The sequence below is a fragment of the Monopterus albus genome, unplaced genomic scaffold (genome assembly GCF_001952655.1).
Source record: "Monopterus albus unplaced genomic scaffold, M_albus_1.0 scaffold227.1, whole genome shotgun sequence".
Lineage (NCBI taxonomy): Eukaryota > Metazoa > Chordata > Actinopteri > Synbranchiformes > Synbranchidae > Monopterus > Monopterus albus.
This window is the reverse complement of record NW_018128107.1, coordinates 170,898-191,788: the sequence shown is the minus strand read 5'-3', so window position 1 is coordinate 191,788 and position 20,891 is coordinate 170,898. Positions and strand designations below refer to the sequence as shown.

The following is a 20,891-nucleotide window of genomic DNA, read 5'->3' as shown; positions in this document are numbered from 1 at the left end:
ACTATCCTCTCTCTCCCTATGCCTTTCTCACACTTTGCTGTCTACTCTGACAGGTCTCCTGTGGTCCCCTGAATTGCACAAGAAATGGTGATAAATCAAGAAAAAGACTGATAAAAAGGCAGAATGCTTCAAGCTTTGTCAAATGTAGCTCAAGTGCAATAATGAAGAAAAGCACCTGGAAGGCTTTTTTTAATCAGTGCTCAAAGTCTAAAGTGAACTGCAGGCATGTTAACAAAATCTAGGCTCTGGGTTTTATGGTTTCCACCATTTCAGTTTCAAAGCATGGAACATACACATTTCTAACATCCAGTATGATGTTGATGTCTTGATTGTATTGGATCATTATTTATACTTTTCAACCATACTGTAAAATAAGACTATTATTTTTGGACAGTCATCAGTTGCTTTCCTTTGATTCATACCAAGAAAAGGTCTGATGTGGTTTTACTGTGCCAAGTAATGCCGTGGGAATTTTCAACTTAATTGTTTTGATGACTACAACAAATAAGAGCCAGCCTTGGGATGTTTTAACCACTGACATGTTCTCACACACACACACACACACACACACACAACCTGGCTTTTAAAGGAGGAAAATTGTCACCCCGCTCCAGGGTTGATTAACACTAGAACAGAAAGTGACTAAACATGAGTACTGACATCAAAGCGAATAGCCAGTCAGCTTTCTGTAAGAGGTTCTGTTTGCATTTCCATGGGTTATGTGTTTGGGAGTAGAAACATCTTGTGTTTAGTGTGTAGCAAACTAGTAGAGAAAGCAGTGAGAAAAGGCTGAGGAACACATTTAAAAAAACAAAACAAATACAGCACACCAAGTCAAAACAATAAAAGAATGAAAAGAGGTTAAAGAAGTTATAGAAGCTAAATTGCCGAGGATCCTAAAAAATGCATTTTAATTAAAGGCCTTTAAAATGGGTGTTTGTTATGTCTATTATGATTGATATGCTTACACCAAGCACAGGCCACAAAATAAGGATTGTCATATAAATCTCTAAGCACTTTCACACTCACCAGAGGATAAACCAGTGTTGTTTTATTAATGCTACCTACAGTCCTCGTCAGGACTACAGGACGTGTTGGTACCTGAGGGTTTGGGCCGGGTTTGGACAGAAATTTAGAAATTATGTTCGGGTCCGGGTCAGGTTCGGACACGTATATCTAACTTTAGGCTAGACAGCTGGAACACTCAAATGTCTGCTTCGTTTAATAAGGGGGAAAACGCCCTACACACTCCAAAAAAAATTCTGAAACACACTGGCATTCATCTACCATGTTGTAGTAATTAAACTCTGGCCTCATATACATGAATGTGTTATGAAAGCTACTAATATATCCATGCTCATACGTTAAACATCAGTTGATGTGCTGTCCAGTCTCATGTGTAAGCCAGATGTTGTGCACGTACCATGTCAGGATGAAGGAATGTTAACGTCAAAGTGACCTATGTTTGAATGACAGAAAGCTGTCACTTTATGAGATTGATGAAGCTTTGCATATCCCATGTCTGAAAAGGGCTTTAGTCTATTTGTATTTGATTTGAATTATATTTTATTTAATTTTAGCATTTTTTAACTTTAGTTTAAATGTATTTTATTTAGATTTTTATTGCTTATTGCCTCTGCTTGAATTGTGCTATATAAATAAAGCTGGCTTGCCATCTGTATGCAGAAGCGCACACAAAGGCTTTCACTTTGTTGTGCTCGCTATAGACTCTAACTGAAGATTTAATCACAAACATACACACACACACAAACTCATACCCAGTTCAGTACATCTCAACTTCACACAGGTTTTTGAAGCGCCGTGCGTGGATAAATGTTTTTAAATGTTAATGTGGCTTATTTCATCATCAGCTGCGCTTGTGTGCAAGTCGGAACACAGTGTATCTTCTTTCATCCAGTCATACAGATTTGTTATCTCTGTTATCCTGTCACTCTGCACGATGACGCTTTTTTCCATAGCATATCTCTAAAAAAAACAATTGGGACACAGATCTCAATGCTTAACTTCCTAGAACACATTTTTTGCTCATGTTTCCTCATAATAAATTATATTTCATTATCCAGGTGTTGTTTGCTTACCAACTTCGTTCCATATATTGAATAAAAACAGAATCATAAGGGAGTTAAACATATTTCTTGGTATTACAAATATGACATTTGGTTTTCTTTGTGTTTCCAGATTGAGATGAAGATCAAAGTACTGGAGGCCAAGCACCAGGAGGAGAAGCTAAAGATGCAACAGAGTCATGATGCAGATGTTGAGAAAGTAAGAATGAAAACTGAAGGTGGTGGATATTCTGCCATCACCCGCTACCATTGTTTGATTTCTGGCTATGCTTTTAAGTTTGACGTAACATTCCGTTTCCGGGTCCCACCTCCTCCAGACCCAAATGGCGGAGCCTGTCACCCTCTACACAATAACATCTTTGTTTTCTTTAGAGAGGCATCATTGAAAAACATGACTATATTCTTAAGATTCATAGCCATTTTTTTTTTCTCCTTTCCATTGCAAGAAAAGTGGTAAAATACCAGCTGACCCCTGATTTTATGTTGTGAGCAATTTCAGAATTTATATTGATATAGTTTCCTGTAAAAACACTCAGCTGTGGCAACATAAGAACAGGTTACAGAATGAATTTGGCCAGTTGTAAATGGGATGAATAGTATAATATGAATAGTAAACCTTAGATTTTTAAAATAAAAATAATCATAGTTCAGTTTATTTTTACAGCCAGCATCCAGTAGTGCTGTAGAGTCTCTAGTGCATGTCTAAAATAGGCTGGTATCAGTATAATGTCCACTGTATGACTGATAACTGTTTGCAGACTCTTTATACTTAGCATCTTATATTGAGAAATAACACAAAGAGTTTCAAATTTTTCAACAGAGCTCTTGAAAACTAGTTAACCTGTGTTACAGTACCTATCACTGAGTCTTGATTCTGTTTGGTGGCTAATGAAAAGGAAAGGAACGAGCCTCTCACCTTTTCATCGCCCCATAATCCAAATAATCATCTCTTCAGAGCTCTTTGTCAGCTGGTGAAAATAGCAGTAAAGCTGGTTTATTTCACACTAGGTGCCCATCAGTTAGGCTGCAGATCAAGCACCTGGGATCTGTCATGACTTTCCTTTGCTGCCACAGAAGCTTTTAATAAAACAGAGAAAAACACTCCCAATTTTAAGATGCCCGTGGCGTCTTTGTGTTTGACACGAGACAGGATGACAGCTAGCTTTTGCTCCTTCTCTCTCTCTCTTTAATTACATACAGATTGTGAGTTATGTCCGATTAAATTTCCTCAGAATTTTGCCCAGTATTCCCTCTAATGGCCTCAAATGAAAGTGATTGTGGGGTGTACTCTGATGAGCCTGATAGAAGGTGGGCAAGTTGGCTTTAATTAGGCTCCTTATGAATAGTGTATAGGCTGCTGAAAGCTACCGGTCATTGTCGCCCTACTTGAATTAGAGAGGGTAATGACAGAACGGTCCAGAGTGTTGTATGCTAATGGCTGTGGATCAGTACTGTGTGTAGTTTTGAAACATTTAATAACCTCATTTGAAGAAGCACAGCTTTATGTTCTTTTGCTTTACATGCAAATAATTTGATATTAATGGTAAACCACAGGGTACGCCAGGAAACACTAGAAGGCCACCATTAAATGTATTTTGTTTTAATTGCCATGGGGATTAAATTTTGTTTGTGGTTTTGTTGTGAAATTAGTTTCCATTTTCCTGCATTTACAGAAAGTATATACTCATGTTCTAACTGCAGATTTTGTAATTGTCGGGTTTTTTTTCCTGTGGTTCACTTCTCTTTTTTTATTCAGTGATAGTGCTGGCTAAAGCCAGGTACAGCCATACTGGATTCCCCTGCATTAGGACGTCTCGTAAAAGCTGTAAATGGGCATCCTAAAAGCTGCCATTTCCCACTGTCTAGTGCACTCTTCTTGGACCTTGGACACTGTGTCCTTGCCTCACTTGGTCAACCCCTGAAAAGAAAACACTGGGTTGGTGAAATGGAAAAAATTAGGTATCCCTAAATGATCTGTGGACTTTGCTCCAACTGCCCCATCCTCCTTTCATCTCCCCCATCCCATTCATATAGAGGATATCAGGCCTGGCTTCTAAGTGCACCTGGGTAGAACACAATGCTGGAACTGTTCTTGATGGAAAAATAACCACTTTCTGCCAGTTCAGCCAGAAAATCACAGCATCATCTGTCGAACTAGTTTGTTTGTTATGTCTTGTTAATTAGGTGGGAAATACAAATGCCTTTATAAGTCATGCTTAAAAATAGGTTTAGTTTAGGTATTTAATTTTATTGTGAGAGTGCAGTCACTAGGACAGTCAACTGCAGATTCATCTTATCTGTACAGTGCACAGACAACTGGATTGTCTGTAATTAAAAAACAAAATTGTCTGGGATGAAAACCACCCTTGTGAATTTGTTTAGGACCTGTTTGTAAATGTACATACATTATTTACAGTATGCGCATTACGCAGCTGAGCCAAGAAACCTTCTTATTGAACATGGGGAGTGCTGGACTGTCATTTTATACTGGAGCTCCAACTCTCCATGGCCCAATTTAACTAATTGCTCACAGATGGCAGCAGATGTAGTTACCTCAACACACCTCAGCACAGGTGGTTCACTCAGTTGCATTTGACTCAATTAGCCCGTAGCTGTAGATATACATATGGATGATGAAGTCTTTTCAGGTCATACATTGAATTATGCATTCAGATGTTCACTGTCTTTATAAATAACCTAATGTTTATTATTTTCACTATATTTAGTTGATATCAACTAGTGTACATATCTGAAGAGTTCATTCTAAAGCCGAAACACCATTTTGTATTTGTCAGACTGTGATAATTGAGAATAAATAGCTGTTTTGTTACAATTCACAAAGATGATTGATTGATAAGTTAGATTTAGTTTTTGTTAGTTGCTATTAGTGCCCTTTTTAAATGACTTGTCATTCAATTTAAAGGCGGCTTCTTGGAAACAAACATTTCTTCCCTCTTGTGTCTGGCACATCTCTGCATTTCTTGGCACACAAGTAGTTAAAGGTTGATAGCAGGCTCTAGCGCTGTAGTTTGTTAGATTCAAGGATTGTAGCTAAACTTTGCGTATCACACTTGTTTATTGATGGTTTTATAGTGACTGGTGAAAGTAAAACACTTCAGCCAATTGAATAAGAATAAATGTTAGATAACTTTTCTCAGCTGTTAAAAAAAAGCTAAATATTCTCCAACAAATATTCAAAAACAGTCACCCTCCCCTTTTCCTTCCTTAGATTCTGGACCGAAAGAACGGTGAGATTGAGGAGATGAAGAGCATGTACCGGGCCAAGCAGAAGGAATTGGAGGAGATGATCCGTAAGCTGGAGAAGAAAGGTCAGAGGTCACAAGACTGCAGGGTTAACTGGAAGGATGTTTATACTAATGTCTCTGAACACTCAGAGGAAAAAGCCCAAAAAGATACAATTCCACAAGAGAGTCCACTGGTGTAGAGTGATGTTCTCCAGCTGTGCAGCTCAATCTAAAGTTTAATAACATAATGTGTACCCTGTTCTTCATGCTTCATTTCCTCATTCTTGCTCGTGCTCTCTGCTCTTTCACATTTGGTGAGAAATGTACAAACTTGGCAAAGAGAAATAATACTGGCCATTTGACAGAAGCAGTATCTTTGACATTGCTTTACTGATGGCGCATCACTGAGCATGAGTTATGTCTGTGTGTGTGTGTGTGTCTGTGTGCATATCCTGAGGCAGGGGCCTGACTGGTGTTTGTGTGTGTGCTCTCCCACAGTTCAAACTGTGTTGCGGGAATCCCAGGTCATCTGTGAAAGCAAAGAGAAGCAGATTGCTGAGCTGAAGAAGATGTCGGATCAGAGCGTCGACTCCCTGAAAAATGAGTGGGAGAAGAAGGTATGAAGGAAAAGTTGAAGGGCTTGGATATTGTGCAGCCCAACCCCCTGTAAGCAGCCCTGAGCCAGAGAAAGATGATTTGATAGCATGAGGACTAGCGGGCTCTGCTGCAAGCAGCCAGGCTCTGCCATGCTGTTAGAAAACAGTCTTTGTTCTTTCATGCTGTATTTAGGCTGGAGTGGGTTTTTAGTGTTGAGAAATGATTGCTCACTTCCCAGGATTTCACTCCTGATAGCTAACAGGGCTGTTGGGACTCTAATAAAATTTCCACTAATCTCTCATGTGATGAGCAACCTTGTGGAACAATTTTTTCTCAGCTGTAATAAAAAATGACTACGTAGCCATGATGGTTATTACCCCCGAATGAGCAAAATGATGACAATTGAAACAAAAATAGCAAAGAAGGACCTAACTGAAACACATATTACTGATATGTAGCTATCCTCTGCCCTTCCAGCTGCATGCTGCTGTGACAGAGATGGAGCAGGAGAAGTTTGAGTTGCAGAAGAAACACACAGAGAACATCCAGGAACTGCTGGAGGACACCAACCTTAGACTGACTAAGATGGAGGCTGAGTATAATGCTCGGACACAGGCAACTGTGAGTAGACGAATCGGTGTGGGTGTGTGTTAGGATTTACATGTTGTTCTAGGTGAAAGTTTTGCCAACACACTGCTTTATTCAAACCTACTGTATACACAATGCAGCTTTGCATGTGAGTGACTCAAAATTGCACAAAGCTGTAATAGTGTGAATAATTTTAAACTTTACCTGGTCCTCATGTGACATGATTTAATTTAGGATCATATACTCGCATATTTTAGCGGCCTTTATACCAACAAGAATGAGCAACTTTTAGAGATTCATCCTAAACAGCAGCAGGAGATTCAAGTGTTCAGACACTTCATGTGGCTAGCTTATTTTCTGTGCCCAAAACCAGACTGGAACAAATAAGATTCTATAGTTTTATAGCATAAAACTCCTGCATTTTTAGCTCAAAGTTTACACATCTGACATACGTCCACTTATGAAACAGTGACCCACACCGCTCTGTGGCTGAAATGAAGGGAGGCATTCTGTAACCTCTGGGTGAGAATGACTCTTATATCTGTCATCTTTTTAAAGGTTTTTGATCCAGTCATGTATTAAATCTTGCACATGGCAGTGGTTGTGCTCAATAATGTGCATGCACTCATACACCCACCACTAAAAGCTGTAGTTTATTTGATGCCATATGAAAGGATTTTATTTATAAGCAGGACTGTGTACATTTCATTAGTGAGGATCGTTGAATGTACTGTTTCATAAATAGTATTGTTATCAGCATCAGCAGTCATAGGCCGTTACATGCATCACACATACACACATGTTGCTCCTGGTCTTAATCTGTCAGCAGGCCCACATTTAAGAGGCATCAAACACTGGACAGAGTGAGGCAGGTGGTAAGACCCCTCTTTTAATAATTAAGGACAGGCAAGAGCCCAGAGAATGAAAAGAGCCCTCTGTCATTATAAATTACCTGCTTCCTTGCTGTGAGTTTGAGCTGATCTACACACGTACATACTGTAGGATATGATGTTCAAAGTAGACTTTATCTCAGGTTGGTTATTAAAGCACCTGTGTGTTCGTTGGTGTCTCTAAGCTTAATGCTTTAGTCTTGTGATTTTATATTGTTGAAGGGTCTGCCTTGCTCTGTGGAGTTGTTGCTATTATTTACAGGAGTATAGCACCTTCAAGCTATCAAGAAGAAGCTAGAACATTATCCAGTATGCAGACATATGTGTTTGTGGAATATTCAGTCTGCCACAGTTTCAACCCCAGTACCTTTTGAGTATGTGGTTTGTAAAGTAAAAGTCTGTTTTAGGCTTCTAGTACTCCTCTACTGAGGGGAGGAGATGCAGATGCTAATAAAAGTTCATACCCGGGACACGATGTGAAAAGTTTGCTCACTTCACATGTAAGCCAAGACAAACCCAGATTGATGATTCATGCTCATTCAAATATAGCACACTGGATCTGGTTTAATTATAAATGAAATGAAGAATGTTCATCTGCCCATCTCTGTCTGGTTGGATTTCTGTCTTGCAGATATGTCAGATGTTTTTGGATTTTATCTAAGCACAGGCCAGAACAGATGGTGACTGAGGTGTTTAAAAGGAAAGACAGGTATCTGCCTAGATAGTTCTCAGCCAAATGTCTTAGTGCTTGTATATCCACATCCAGTTGACTGATAATGGAGATATTATTAATATTATGTAGTGCTTAGAGGTGCATTGGTAGCAGTATCTTGTTTAATCGTGCTGCTGGTATTTGTTCATAATTGATTCCTTAATGCACCTACTGTTTACACTTAATCAGCTTCATGATGTAGTTTAACTGGCAGGTGTACCTTGTCGAAATGTTATTGGTGGCATTTCTTTCCTTCTTATTGTGTTTGGTAAACAACAAATGGCCATATTGGAATATTGTACTAATCCATATCATAGCAAGACAAAAGATGTCTTCCATCACACTGTGAAGTTTTTGTTACCTCTTTTCCCAACTTCAAAAACATTATCACTTCTAAATCTTTGAAGAGAACAGAGCTCACAATGTGGCAAATATCGTCTGCACTTCACACCTAGTAATTCTCCTTCTAAAACACCTAATTAAGTGACATGGTTTGCTCCCGCTGAGTGTGTCCAGGTGTGCTCACTCCAGCTTCAGTATGGTGAGGTGCTTCTTCTCATCTCCTGCCAGAGAGCAAGTGTCAGCGCATGTCCTGGCACAACACAGGCCCCTTGTTCCTTTTCCTTAGCGCCCTGCACTGCTAACACAAAGACTAAAATCTCTTTCACCAGTTTTGCTGAGTGCTGCACTCATACTCTTTCAAACACTGCTCCCTTCTTTTCCATCATTCCACCTTCTGTCATTGCCAGCCTCCGTCATCGTCTCGGTCAACTGGCGCGCTCCATCTTTAATCAGCACCCTGTCATTGCCCTTATCAGCTGGCCGACACTGCATTCCACGTTGTCATATGCACAAACACGCACACAAAAGCGGGGACTTTTCTTTTCATTAAACCACTGCCTGAAGCTGTCTGTATTAGATTGATTGTGATCATTGTCTTTATTGAAAATCCCAATCCTGATTGAGCTTTGGGTATGTTGAATTCAGTAATAGTGAAACAACTTTCCCCCCATTCTTGGCACACATATGATCAGTTCATTCAGATTTTTGGAACACAAGTTCATAAGATTCAAGCACACAACTGAGATTTCCAGTACAGTTTCTCCAGAAAGCCTGGCCTGATAGTCTAATCCTCAACTTCCTGTCCTCTGTACTGTCAACGTTATATAGGCACAAAATATCTCAAGTCTTTATTCTTAAATGAAACCTATGCTTAACCACCTCAAAACATTTGCATAGCCATTTTTTACACAGCCTTTATTGCCACAATGCTGCCAGTTACATCACATTACCACCAACTCAGAACATTTGTAAATTTGTGAAACCAAAGGTTCACATTCATTTTCATTTAATAAACATGGCCAGACTTTGAGGTTATCGGTAATTTTTAAAACAACACACTGGCCTACTGTAGCGATCAACTGACTCCAGCTTATGTAAGAATGAAAAACCTTTAAAAAGAAAATAAACATTAAGTGTAAGTATATACACTCAGTGAGATTTTTTTAACATAACTAATAAAGATTATAATAGGTTAAAAATACTTTTATGGTGCCAAGGTTTTCAAATGGGAAAAGCACTACAACAGGGTGAGATCCTAGCTTAGACGCAGAGTCCCAGAAAATTTTCAAAGGCATCGCAGGAGCTGCTGTAGTTGAATTTTTGTACACTTGATGTAAATAATTTCACTTGCAGAGGTCTTTTCTCTGGTCTGTCTCTAAGTGTCAGCCCTGTGTACCAGTGTCAGCTGGGATAGGCTCCAGCCCCCCCGTGACCCTCGTTAGGATAAGTGGCATAGATAATGAATGGATGGATGGAGATCTTTCTCTGTGTAGCGCTGAAGGGGTTTCTGTTGGTCTGACCTTTGGTACAGCCTCTACGGAGAAGATGTTTTCACTGCTGATGATTTACAGATCTTTGGAGAATATCAGCATAAGCCAGTCAGAGCATGCAGTCCACTCAGTGGTTCAAGCTGTATGCTTTAGTGGTTTCTCTGTATCTATGTGATCCAGGAGAAAATGGTGCACGAGCTGGAGCTGCAGGTGAAGCAGCAGTCGGTGGAGGTGGAGAAGGGCAATGCACTGCGTCAGAAGGTGACACAGGAGAAAGCCCAGTTGGAGATCCAAATTGCATCCATCAGCACAGAACTGCAGGAGGCCAACAGACGGTCAGGAACTGTTTGACATGTGAAAAAAGAGATACCGGGTGAAGAAATGTATAATAGCGAAGAGGATACTAATGCTTTTGCCCATACAAAGCTATGTAAAGCTGATGTATGTGTCAAACTTTTCATAACTAGTATGTTAAAACACTTTATTTTAACATGTCTGCTTGAGAATTTAAGTTTAACATAGCACAATGTATGTATAACCACCTACCATGCAGTCGATATCAAACTCTTAATTGTCCATAGGACCGTGATCCTGCAAAAGGAGAAGGAGCAGCTCAGTGAGCAGTATGAGCAGACCATCCAGAGGCTCCAAGCCAAACACGAGACTGACATGAGCCACTTATATCAGGAACATGCTTTGTCTGCTGCTAAGGTCCATATTACCACAACACTACCTACTCTCTCCACCAGCCTGCTAAATTATAGTTGATTGATGTATTATACAAAGCCTTTTACAAATGTAGTCTTATTTATTTATACCAGTTTACTCTCTGTTTCTCTCTTTCAGGCCTCTGAGGTGATAGAAAGTTTGGAGAAAAATGCAGCTCAGCTCAAGCAGCAGCTGCAGGACAGCGAACATCGAAGACACCAACAAGTCAGGGTATGTGTAATGTGTACATGCGCACGTCTTGGTGTTTGCATGCGTAACTCATCTATACACAGTGCAACATGCATCTTTTCTGTTGTCGCTGTAGTCATACTAGCTATGAAATTCTTAGTAAGAATCAGGAGTGGCTTAGTCTTTGTGGGTGTATTTCTGAGTAAGTCTTTCGTACAATATGTTGTTTATGCGTGAAAGTATTTCTCATTGTCACACATAACTCATTTTATATTATCTCACTACTTCTTCCTTTCAGGATCAAGAGATAAAGTTTCAGCAAGAAAACAATGAACTGCAGATCAACTGTGAGAAAAAGGTAGTGTGTAGCTGGCTCCTTCAAGAAAACTGATCCACTGAGCTTCTGTTGTTGCATTAAAGGAGCCCTGGACAAAGTGATTACGGTCAAGTGGAGATCGAAGCCTGGAGTCACTTGCTCCTTCTGGTTTCCCTTACTTTTAGATCTTGTGTTTGGTCTCATAAAATTGGAGCTGTGATGTGAAGGTGGATGGAAATGTAATGATTTCTGCAGAAGAGTTATCAGGCAAAGAGAGATGAGAATGAGATTTATAAGCAAATCCAAATAAACTTTTGCAGAGTCATTTGCCAAATGAAGACATTTCACTGCGTTAAACATCCACTGTCAGTGTATCCGGGTCCACGCTTAGCACCCAGTTCTTTAGTTTTGAGAACATCTTCAAAGCCATAGTGCATAGTCATAAACCATAGACTACAAAGATCATTGTTAATGATCTGGGCTGAGCCAGACCCGACCAGACTTCTTAGGTGAAGATCAGGTTTAAACACCTGGGTCATCTTCAAAGTGCCACGGTTACAGCGTGTGACTTAGTGGCGTGCTGGCATAACCAGAGGCGGCTGATAGACCTGCAAGAACTTACTGTGTTGTGGACTTTATTTTATAGTCAGGGACATGTTAAATTGAATTTCTCTAAAAGAAAGTCAGTACACTGCTTTAGGGGTCTTTGTGCTTTGCTGAAATGTATTCTATTTTTTTTATTCCATCCTTATAATCAACCCTTATCTTTGATCGTCCTTCTGCAAGGTGACAGGAGATTAAAACATTGCTTAAGAGAAGTTAGTTGTTCATTTTCCTGTTTGTTTCCTCTTTCCCCTCCTCAGGAATGCTAAACGAGACACATGAAGGAGACCAAAGTACAGTATGTGGATATGAGAAAGGCCCATATGGCTGCCATAGATCCAGAGTGAGAGGCACATAGGCTCAGATAGGATGATGGAGAGAAGAGAAAACACCAGATGCACAGGATCACAGACAATCTGCACCTACTCACACCTCTTTTCTTTTTTCTTCAACTCTCCATCTCTCTCTCACTCTTTCTCAGGTTTTAGCAGCCCAGAGTGAGGCAGAGAAAGAGAAAACAGAGGCTAAGAGGAAGATAGCCAAACTAGAAGATGCCCTCAGGTACAGTGAGAAAGGCCAAGCCAAAAGTGGCATTTATTGCATGAATTCAAGTGTTAAAGTTGTGGCGCCATTGACTAGGACGCTGGTGTTAATATTACATGATTAGGTGGGCAGCGGAAGTGTGTCTGCCGTGATGGTTTTATGTGTTACAGTGTTATGCATGGGTAGACAAACTGTTAAGTAAGAGCACTGCTTTAGATTGTAAAGGCTCTATTCTATTATAAAGCCACGTCCGGTTCTTTCAAACCAGGAACTCAGTGAGACGAAGCGGACCACTTGAGTATATAAAAAAATATAACCGTGCTGATTTATTCAAGGAGTCACAGGCAAGAATTAACATTACACATCCAGGCATCTTCCACCCCCAAAACTGCGCGCAGGCAGCCCAGAAGAAGAAAGACCCTGAACCCAAGATCTCTATACAATTTAATCACTTCGTTGGGCTAGCCCCATCCTACACAGGCCACGTCAAACCGTGACGTCACCTGATATGCCAGCTATGCAGCTGACCAGAGCAGTAGTCAAACATGGAGAAAATTCAAGTGTGTGGCTGTTGATTAGTGGTGTGTATCTAAAAACATACAGGACATTCAGGGACATGTCCGAACAGTAAGCCTCGGAAAATGTTATGATTAAGATTACGGAAGGAGCATATCATGCTACTAGCAATATTCATCCTGCCGGCAGACTCTGCAATCTAGCTGACCTTGGCCTAGATGCAGCCTGCAGAACTCATGACAATGAACTGAGCATTTAACAGCCTGAGCAAGACATCCTGGCTACACTAACATTTTCTAATACAACAGATCTCTAATCAATATCTATCTAACTAAGAAATTACCTAACAATTGTATTTACCTAAACTGTAGGTCTGATAGAGCTGCTTTGTTTACATCTTGTATTTCTACTGTCTAGTTCTTCTTCTATCAAGTTCTGAATGAATACAGATACAGCCACATCCTGGCAGGGAGAGTTATTTCTCTCACACAGGTGCAGAGCATACGTGCTAATTGGCCTTTGGCTGTAGTCTGTGCAGGTTCAAGTGCTACTTTTGAAATCCGACTGGCCCAGACAGAGGTGGCGTGAGGCGATCCAACAGTCGGCCTAGGTCGCTGCTAGTTCTTTCATGTTGGCTTGTTGTATCTCTGCCCTTAGGTCTATTACTCCCTTCCCTCTGGACCTATGCAAGCAAACACTGCTAATAGCCTAGATTTCTACAGCCTCCAGCCAATCAGCTAGCCAAGCAGTCAGCCAGTCAATACATTCCACTGGGTAATTAATCCCATACAGATCCTCATTACATGGTCACAAGCAGATTACAGTTTTCCTGGCAAAACTAGAATGTGTTGTGCACAATTAAACACAATGCCGGCTCAGCCCATTCAACAACCTCATCTCTAGTTCCAACCATACACAGCCAAGGCAGCGGCATCACCACCCTTGAAAGGTTTCCAACTGTTTGTCACAATATAATAGCAAGATACAGTGGAGTGAAAGCAAGGGCAACTTTTTTAGGTGAACATATTTACTATCACTGTTTCTTTGAGTTTCTGTCAATGTAAGACAACATCCAGTATAACAGAAACTGGGCGATTTTGTGGCATTTAGTATTCAGTAAATTTTACAAAGGGACAGTGGTGACTATGCCTGCTTATTGTTTGTGCTTGTCATTGTCAGCGTGGCAGCAGAGGACAAGCTTAAACACTGTAGACAGAGCCGTTTGCATAAATTACCCTTGTTGTTAGTATCAGTAACGAGACAGTCATTCACTTTTTTAGTGTTAAACACAGAGAAACGGCAAGTGGCCCATCAGGCTCTTAGCTAATCATGCACTCAGGCGTTGCTCTCACACATGCAGCCTGATGTCTGCTACCTGCCTGCTGCCGTGGCAACACTGGTGGCCTTTAAAGGCGAACCAGGAGAACTTCAAAGTCAAAGCAAGACTGCATGCCAAGGTGTGTGTGTGTGTGTGTGTGAAGATGGAAGGATTGATGATAAAATTAAACAAGTAATATTGCTTGATATGCCTTTAATGTGCCAGAAACCGTGTGGTATGTGCACTGTTTTAAGATGAAGATGTGTATTTGATGTGTGTATGTTGGCACACACAATCTACTGTTAAAAGTGACTTAACATAGATGTTTTTATAACAGTTTCTGTAGATTTTTATATTTTATTTCCTCTGTGTAAGATTAGAAAAACAATGAATACATTGGCAGCTCTGATGGCCACTGTTCATATGTTATCCACACCCCTTTCTTTCCATTGTTTATACCCGCTCTTACTTTCCAGTTTAAAAAGAAAATCAGTTGGTGCTGTCATGCAAATAGGCATTGCTACATCAATTTGAGTTCCAGGTCTACGTTACTATAGCAACAACAACAGAAAGCATTACAAAGCTGTGCAGGGAACAAGTTTCTCTCCTCTTCTTTCATCCCAACGTGGCTCAGATCATTTTAGGGCATTAGCATAAAGATGGAGAGATGCACCACAGTGGGTGGGGGGGAGGGAAGAGATGGAGGGAGCTCATCTGGGTAACAGCTTGCCTGCTTTTGCAACAATGACCTTCAAATCACAATTTAAAAACATCAGAACCCCACCTGAATGGTTAAAGTAGGGGTAAAGAAAGACAGCTGGTCTATTTCTAGATTACAGTATTGTTTTTCTCACTCTGAAGACTCTCCACATGCTCTGCTCTAGAATTCCATTCCTCCTTCCTGGCTTTATCAAAACCATGTGCCTGCTAAGGTGTGGTTCAGGGTTGTAGCAACTGATGGTCTCTTTGCAGTAACTTCTGCTCAGTTTAATCATCGCTGGCTGGAGTGGCAGGAGCAGCATCTGTACTTCAGGCAGCTGGAGGGAAAGTGTGATTGCCTTCCTGAGTGACTGCACATGGGCGCTGTGAGTGCCTGTCCAAATCTGTTGAGACACGCAGTGTCAAAAGGGGTGGGATGGTGTGTAGAACTTATACTAACACGTGTCTTCAGTCAAATTCCGTTCACCCTAATTTAATGTTGTTTGTTTTCTATTGTTTCATTTGCATGTTTTTTTTTATGTCACACATTTCTTATTTGTAATCATTAGATGTCTAAGTAGTTGGTCTGGCAGATTATTAACTGTGTGTGTCTTTTTTCTATCTGTCATTGTTTCTTAGAACTCTTCCTTAGAGTTTGTGCATGCATAACCATAATCATGCAAGATAGAGCCCCTCAACTCTTAAAGATGTAGGATGCATCCAATATGTTTTTTTCATGGTATTTTGTGTGTGTGTGTGTGTGTGTGTGTGTGTGCACATGCATACCCTACATCTGTGTGATTCTTTGATGTAGTCTTATCTTCCTCAGCATTCCTCTCCCATGGCGGTGGGATGAAGGGAAGCAGGGGTGGTGGTCTGCAGAGGGACCAGAGGTAGCCAAGCAGGAGCTGCTGTATGCAGCCTAGTTAGTGTTGAGGTGCAGGTGCAGGTGGAGGTATGGATCCTGAATATTGAAAAGCTTCACTGGGGCTCACGATTTAATCCCATGGCAACTGCACTGAAGAAATAGGATGGATATGGGTTAAGTGCCAGTTCAGTATCTCAAATATCAACAAGAAAAGCTTTTCTTCTTCTTCTTTTCTGGGGTTCAAAGTTAATAGGGGTGTAAGACTAAGCTATCATCTGGTATCACTGCAATAATGTCTAATGAAGCAAGTCTGAAGTAAATGGATAGATAATGAAGCAGATAATGAGTTTCTGCTCTGAAAAAATACTTAAGCATTATCTCAGATCATTTAGTGTTTGTCCCTAATTGATATTTTACATCACAATTTTGTGCTGTTAAATGCAGCGCCATGCCTACATGATTATTACACATAACCAAATGTAACTTTTTTTTTTTTCAAGAAGCTCATACCAAAATTGGCTCAGTTGATTTATGCTCTGAAATAACCCAGTCTCAATAGATTGTCTTTAGGGCTTTCATAATTTGATTAAAAACCTTCCAGCTTCTTTTTCCATTGTGTAGCATTTGGGATATTTAAATAGGGTCTGTTTACTTTAGAGACTTTTGCCTAGTTGTCTTAGTGTATTATGCTGTGGGCTGCATAATTCAGGAAGCCAAATAGCATCTAAATGCACAGCGAAGACAAGAAATTCTCTCAACATTTTTATAACATACGTCTGCTGTGATGTGCCTGTTATTTGCAGTAAGCGTCCTATACTAAAAGGTTGTGTCTTTTATTCAGAAGTTATAGAAGATAAAGTAACTCACATTGCTGCCTCAAGCTACATAGTGTGAGGGAAAGTTAGTAGTCCACTACTGTGTAATGCTGTCTTCTTGTTGAAGAAGCTGGTAGCAATACAAACTGAGGAAGAATCTGGTCTCTGCAAACACCCAGATGACTGCTATATACTGATGCACTTTTTGGTGAAGGATAGTAATAATGATGCCTCATTCTTGTGGCCATTTGGTTTCATATCTTCATGTGTAAACAGGCCACATTTGTAGGCAGTTTTAAAGCCTTCAAGCTCAATGATTCTGTTTTCTACTCCTTTTTCAACTCTTTCTCTCAGTCTTTAATATTTTCTTTCCCTTGTGCTGTCTCTCTTTTGTATTCCATATTTGTGGTCTGTCTCTTATTCTCTGTCTGTTTTTCTCTCGCTTTGTCTTTCTCGGGGGATGTGGATGAAAACTAAGCCTGTTTTATTTTTTTCTTCAGAGGACGCCGAATATTTCAGTTTTGCATTTTCTCTTTTTTTTTAATGTGCTCCCGCTTTTTTCCACGCCTCTTTGATGTGTCTGTGGATTTGTTATCATTCCGTTTGAATGAGCTCAGACACAGATGCGCGGGTACTCACATGCACTTGTGCACACACCACATGTACTCACACTCTTACTCTGTCTTGTTATACTAGAGACTAGAGGCATCCACATGCGAGCATGCGTTCTAGTCTGTTCGCTAGTCTTTTCCATATGCTGCTCCATCAACATCAATTACAGTCCATACGATTCTTAAATACCCTGCTTATGTGAAAGGAATATTTGCATAAGCAATTGAAGTGTTTTTTTCTGTGCGCCGACTTTAATGTGCACTCTTCCATTAACTGTATATTTATAGACAATAAGTTTTTTGTGTCTCTATATCCAGCACGTGTTGCACACTCGTTCTCAGGCAGCACGTGGCATTTTGTGGTTAGGGCCGTCCGGAAAACACGGGCATCCTCGCATCCCCTCCTGTCTGCCAGGCGGCTGGATGGTGGAAGCTCCTTCACCCTCTCTAGCACAAACACTCCTCTCTCCTCGCCTTCCTCTCTTTCTCCCCATTTAAGCAGCCTTTTAGGATTGAGGTAATAGAGGACTTCCTCTTTAGAGAAGGCACATCTTTAATTTGAGCCTCCCTCTCCTTCCACTTTTCTGACCAAAGATCCATTTAAAGCCAACGGGCCGCCCCGGCACTGGCACCCCTCTGCTTCCTTTCCCTCTCTGTTTCTCCCTGCTAGGCCTCACTGACACTTTTTCTCTGTCCTCTCATCTCACCCTTACATGGTGACGTGCTGTCTACTGGTCCAGTGACCACACACATTCATGTGCACACAGAAACACAGTTATTTTCCCAGGAATCACTGAATGTGCCGTGTGTTCACCTGCGCTCCTCAGTTTAAAGTATAATATGCTTCAATCTGTCAAATGCCTGAAGATAGTTGCAGTGAACTTTTCAGTGTCTCCTCAGAGGTTGAGGCCCAGCAGCCAGCTCCAACTTAGTCATAGTGCATTCTTTGAGTCAAGTTGTCAGTCACTCACGGAGTTTGGAACTGTGGCTCATGAACAAAGGCCCATATACGCGTGCACAGCAAGACACACACACCCAAATCATTTCTGCTCTGGCTCGGAAGTTTAAAAAACTTATACTATTTCTGTGACATCCTCTCTTCTGTCTCTTCCTCCCCTTTCCCTTTCTTTCTTTCTTTTTCTATCTTAGTCTCTCTACATATCCTTTTGTGTCTGTCTGAGCCCAGAAGGCAATCATGCAACGAGACTGATTAATAATTATAGAGTATACAAAATTGGGAGAGAGAGAAAAAATGTTGTCGTTTGATGTCCGACATGAGAGAGACCAAAATTACAAAGAGACAGAAAACTATAAAGAGGAGAGAAAGCTTGCACATTCTTTTTCCAATCCTCAGCTTCTGTTCTTTGCTGTTTTTTATTGCCTCTTTTTGCTGTTTTTATCCCCTCTGTTTTTTTCTGTTTCTGTTTTTTCAGTCGGTGTTCTGCCTTTTTAGAGACTTATAGTTGTTGCTTTGACTATGTGAAGTCACTAATCACTTAACCAAAATGTTAACTTTGTGAATGTGTGTGTGCAGGCGGTGATTCTCTTTGTGATATGTGTTTCTGTGTTGCGTGTTCATAATGCTACCTGCTCCACACACAGACACTTGACAGTCCTTTGCGAAATACAGATAAATATGTGGAGATCAGCATCTTAGTCGGCCCCCCCACCAGTCGCCTGTTAGTAGTTGTTCTTCTAATTAGTTTAAAGTTTCACCCACTGGCCAAAAATGCATTATTTCTCCTGCTTATCTTTCCTCTGGGAATAATTATCCATACGCTATATTAACTTAGGATGGAGCACACTAACACACAGCACTGTACGTACATATCACACACTTTAAAAAGCATGCACACCCAGTCAGATTCTCTCCCCGACATTGTCATCTTCACGCATCAATCAGAAGAAGGGTCTTGGAAGCTGTACACCAGCTGGAATACTGAACTAGGGACCATACAGCACTTGTGCTGCATAGAGAAAAGAACCATACTTGATGTTGAAGTTTGGAGTACAACTTTAACACAATTGCACACACATTTTGATCTTGTGTGACAATTTCAACAGTATTTCATTAAGGTGTACCCTTTATAATGCACGTGAGGAGCTCACTTTTGACCTCAGGATCAATAGGTCATTTTTAACATGTCTTTAAGGTGAGTAATAAGTACAATGTGTAGCCAAAGTCCATCCTACTGTCAAAAATTGGGATAATATTACTGCCAAATGTTTACTGCATATCATTCAGTGCTGTCTTAATTGTATTAAGACACTGTCATAATTATAATCAATTAAGACAACACTGAATAATAAAGTCATTTTAAAAATGACCCAATTGAATCTTATGTCAAGAGTGAGCTCCTCACATTATATACTCTTTATATTGGAGGATTTTTTTCCTCTCCATTTTTAGTTTCTGTTTACATACTGTGTTTTTTTACATTGTACTTTATTATATAAAGTTTGACTTTACACACAAATAAAATTTTGTACATACAGCAAGTATGTGATCACTGTCTGTGATATATTGCTTTACACATGCTTTACACTAATAACATCTTCATACTAATTGTTTTTTAACCCTTTATCCATGTGGGGTGTGTGGGGAGGGACACCCTCTGAGGATTGGGCTTGACAGCTGCTTGGTATTCCTGTATATGATGCCACAGCTAGGCCCCTTGGGTGGGCTCTGACAGCCCTCAGTACGAGGCTGTCCCTCTCAGTATGCGTGTCAATCCACTCCACATGCAACTCTGTGACATGACATTTGCCAGCACTGTCAGCAGCATATCCTCATGGAAGACACACACAGCAAGCTGAGAGTACATGAAGTGAATTGATAGATATTGTGGAACAATGTGTTAAAATAACTTTCCTAATTGCTCTACATTATATTATAAAACCAAAGTGACAAAATAACTATGTAAAATCTGAAAAGATGCCTTGCTAGTCTGCTGGAGATTTCACTGGTCGAAATCAAGAAATAGAAAACACACCAATATTAGCCAAGCCTCTTGCCTTGTGTGTGCAAAACAGGCATTATCGTTAACTTCTACTCTTTTGATATGTTTAGACAACCATCTTCTATTTTCCCTCTTTTCTTCCTTTTTGAAAACAATGTATAATGATGACTGTTTTGAGAAGTTCTAAAAAAAAAAAAATCCACTTTCGTAGCGAAGTATTTCTGGGTTCCTGGTCTGCAATTGCATTTCTGTAGCTACATATATTCGTGTGTGTTTGTTTTGAAGGGAAATGGAGAGCCAACTGGACAGAACCAGGGAGAGCCAAATGCAGCAGATCCAGCAGGCAGATATGGCACTGGAGCAGTTCAAGAAACAGGTGGAGCTCAGCTCTGAGAAGGCCTATGCTGACATGAAATTCCAGGTCTGATGCACACACACACAATGATAATCACTTTATTGGCAAAGCGTGTTACACACACGTCCAAGGCAGCCATCTGTGGCGCCAGCTCTCACACACACACACACCGATGGCGGCACTGTTCTGGCCTTCAGGAGCAACTTTTGGGCTTCAGTGAACACAGATTGAACCTGGTTGGGCGACGACCACTCTACCTCCTGAGCCAAAGCCGCCCCCACACACGTGAAAGCATAAAAAGCACAACACATGGAATACACAATGTATTTGAGTGGTATCTTTGCACACTTGTTTTCTTTTGTTGAATGCATCTTGTCAGTGTCTAATATTCATCCACATTAATCTTGTGTGTTTTTGTTTCACGTTGTGTGTCAAATAC

General features: G+C 40.5%; 1 protein-coding gene across 4 annotated transcripts in view; it reads left to right on the top strand.

Annotated features, from left to right (window-relative positions):
- The window catches only part of cep112 (centrosomal protein 112), a 99,012-nt gene that overhangs the window by 19,047 nt on the left and 59,074 nt on the right, over window positions 1–20,891 (top strand). For all 4 annotated transcript variants that reach the window (XM_020619846.1, XM_020619847.1, XM_020619848.1 and 1 more), the window contains 10 exons: window positions 2,200–2,286; window positions 5,317–5,416; window positions 5,831–5,949; window positions 6,407–6,550; window positions 10,132–10,286; window positions 10,533–10,662; window positions 10,798–10,890; window positions 11,147–11,206; window positions 12,249–12,328; window positions 20,383–20,518. In XM_020619846.1, the coding sequence (XP_020475502.1) occupies window positions 2,200–2,286; window positions 5,317–5,416; window positions 5,831–5,949; window positions 6,407–6,550; window positions 10,132–10,286; window positions 10,533–10,662; window positions 10,798–10,890; window positions 11,147–11,206; window positions 12,249–12,328; window positions 20,383–20,518 (1,104 nt within the window). The remainder of the gene's footprint in view (window positions 1–2,199; window positions 2,287–5,316; window positions 5,417–5,830; window positions 5,950–6,406; window positions 6,551–10,131; window positions 10,287–10,532; window positions 10,663–10,797; window positions 10,891–11,146; window positions 11,207–12,248; window positions 12,329–20,382; window positions 20,519–20,891) is intronic.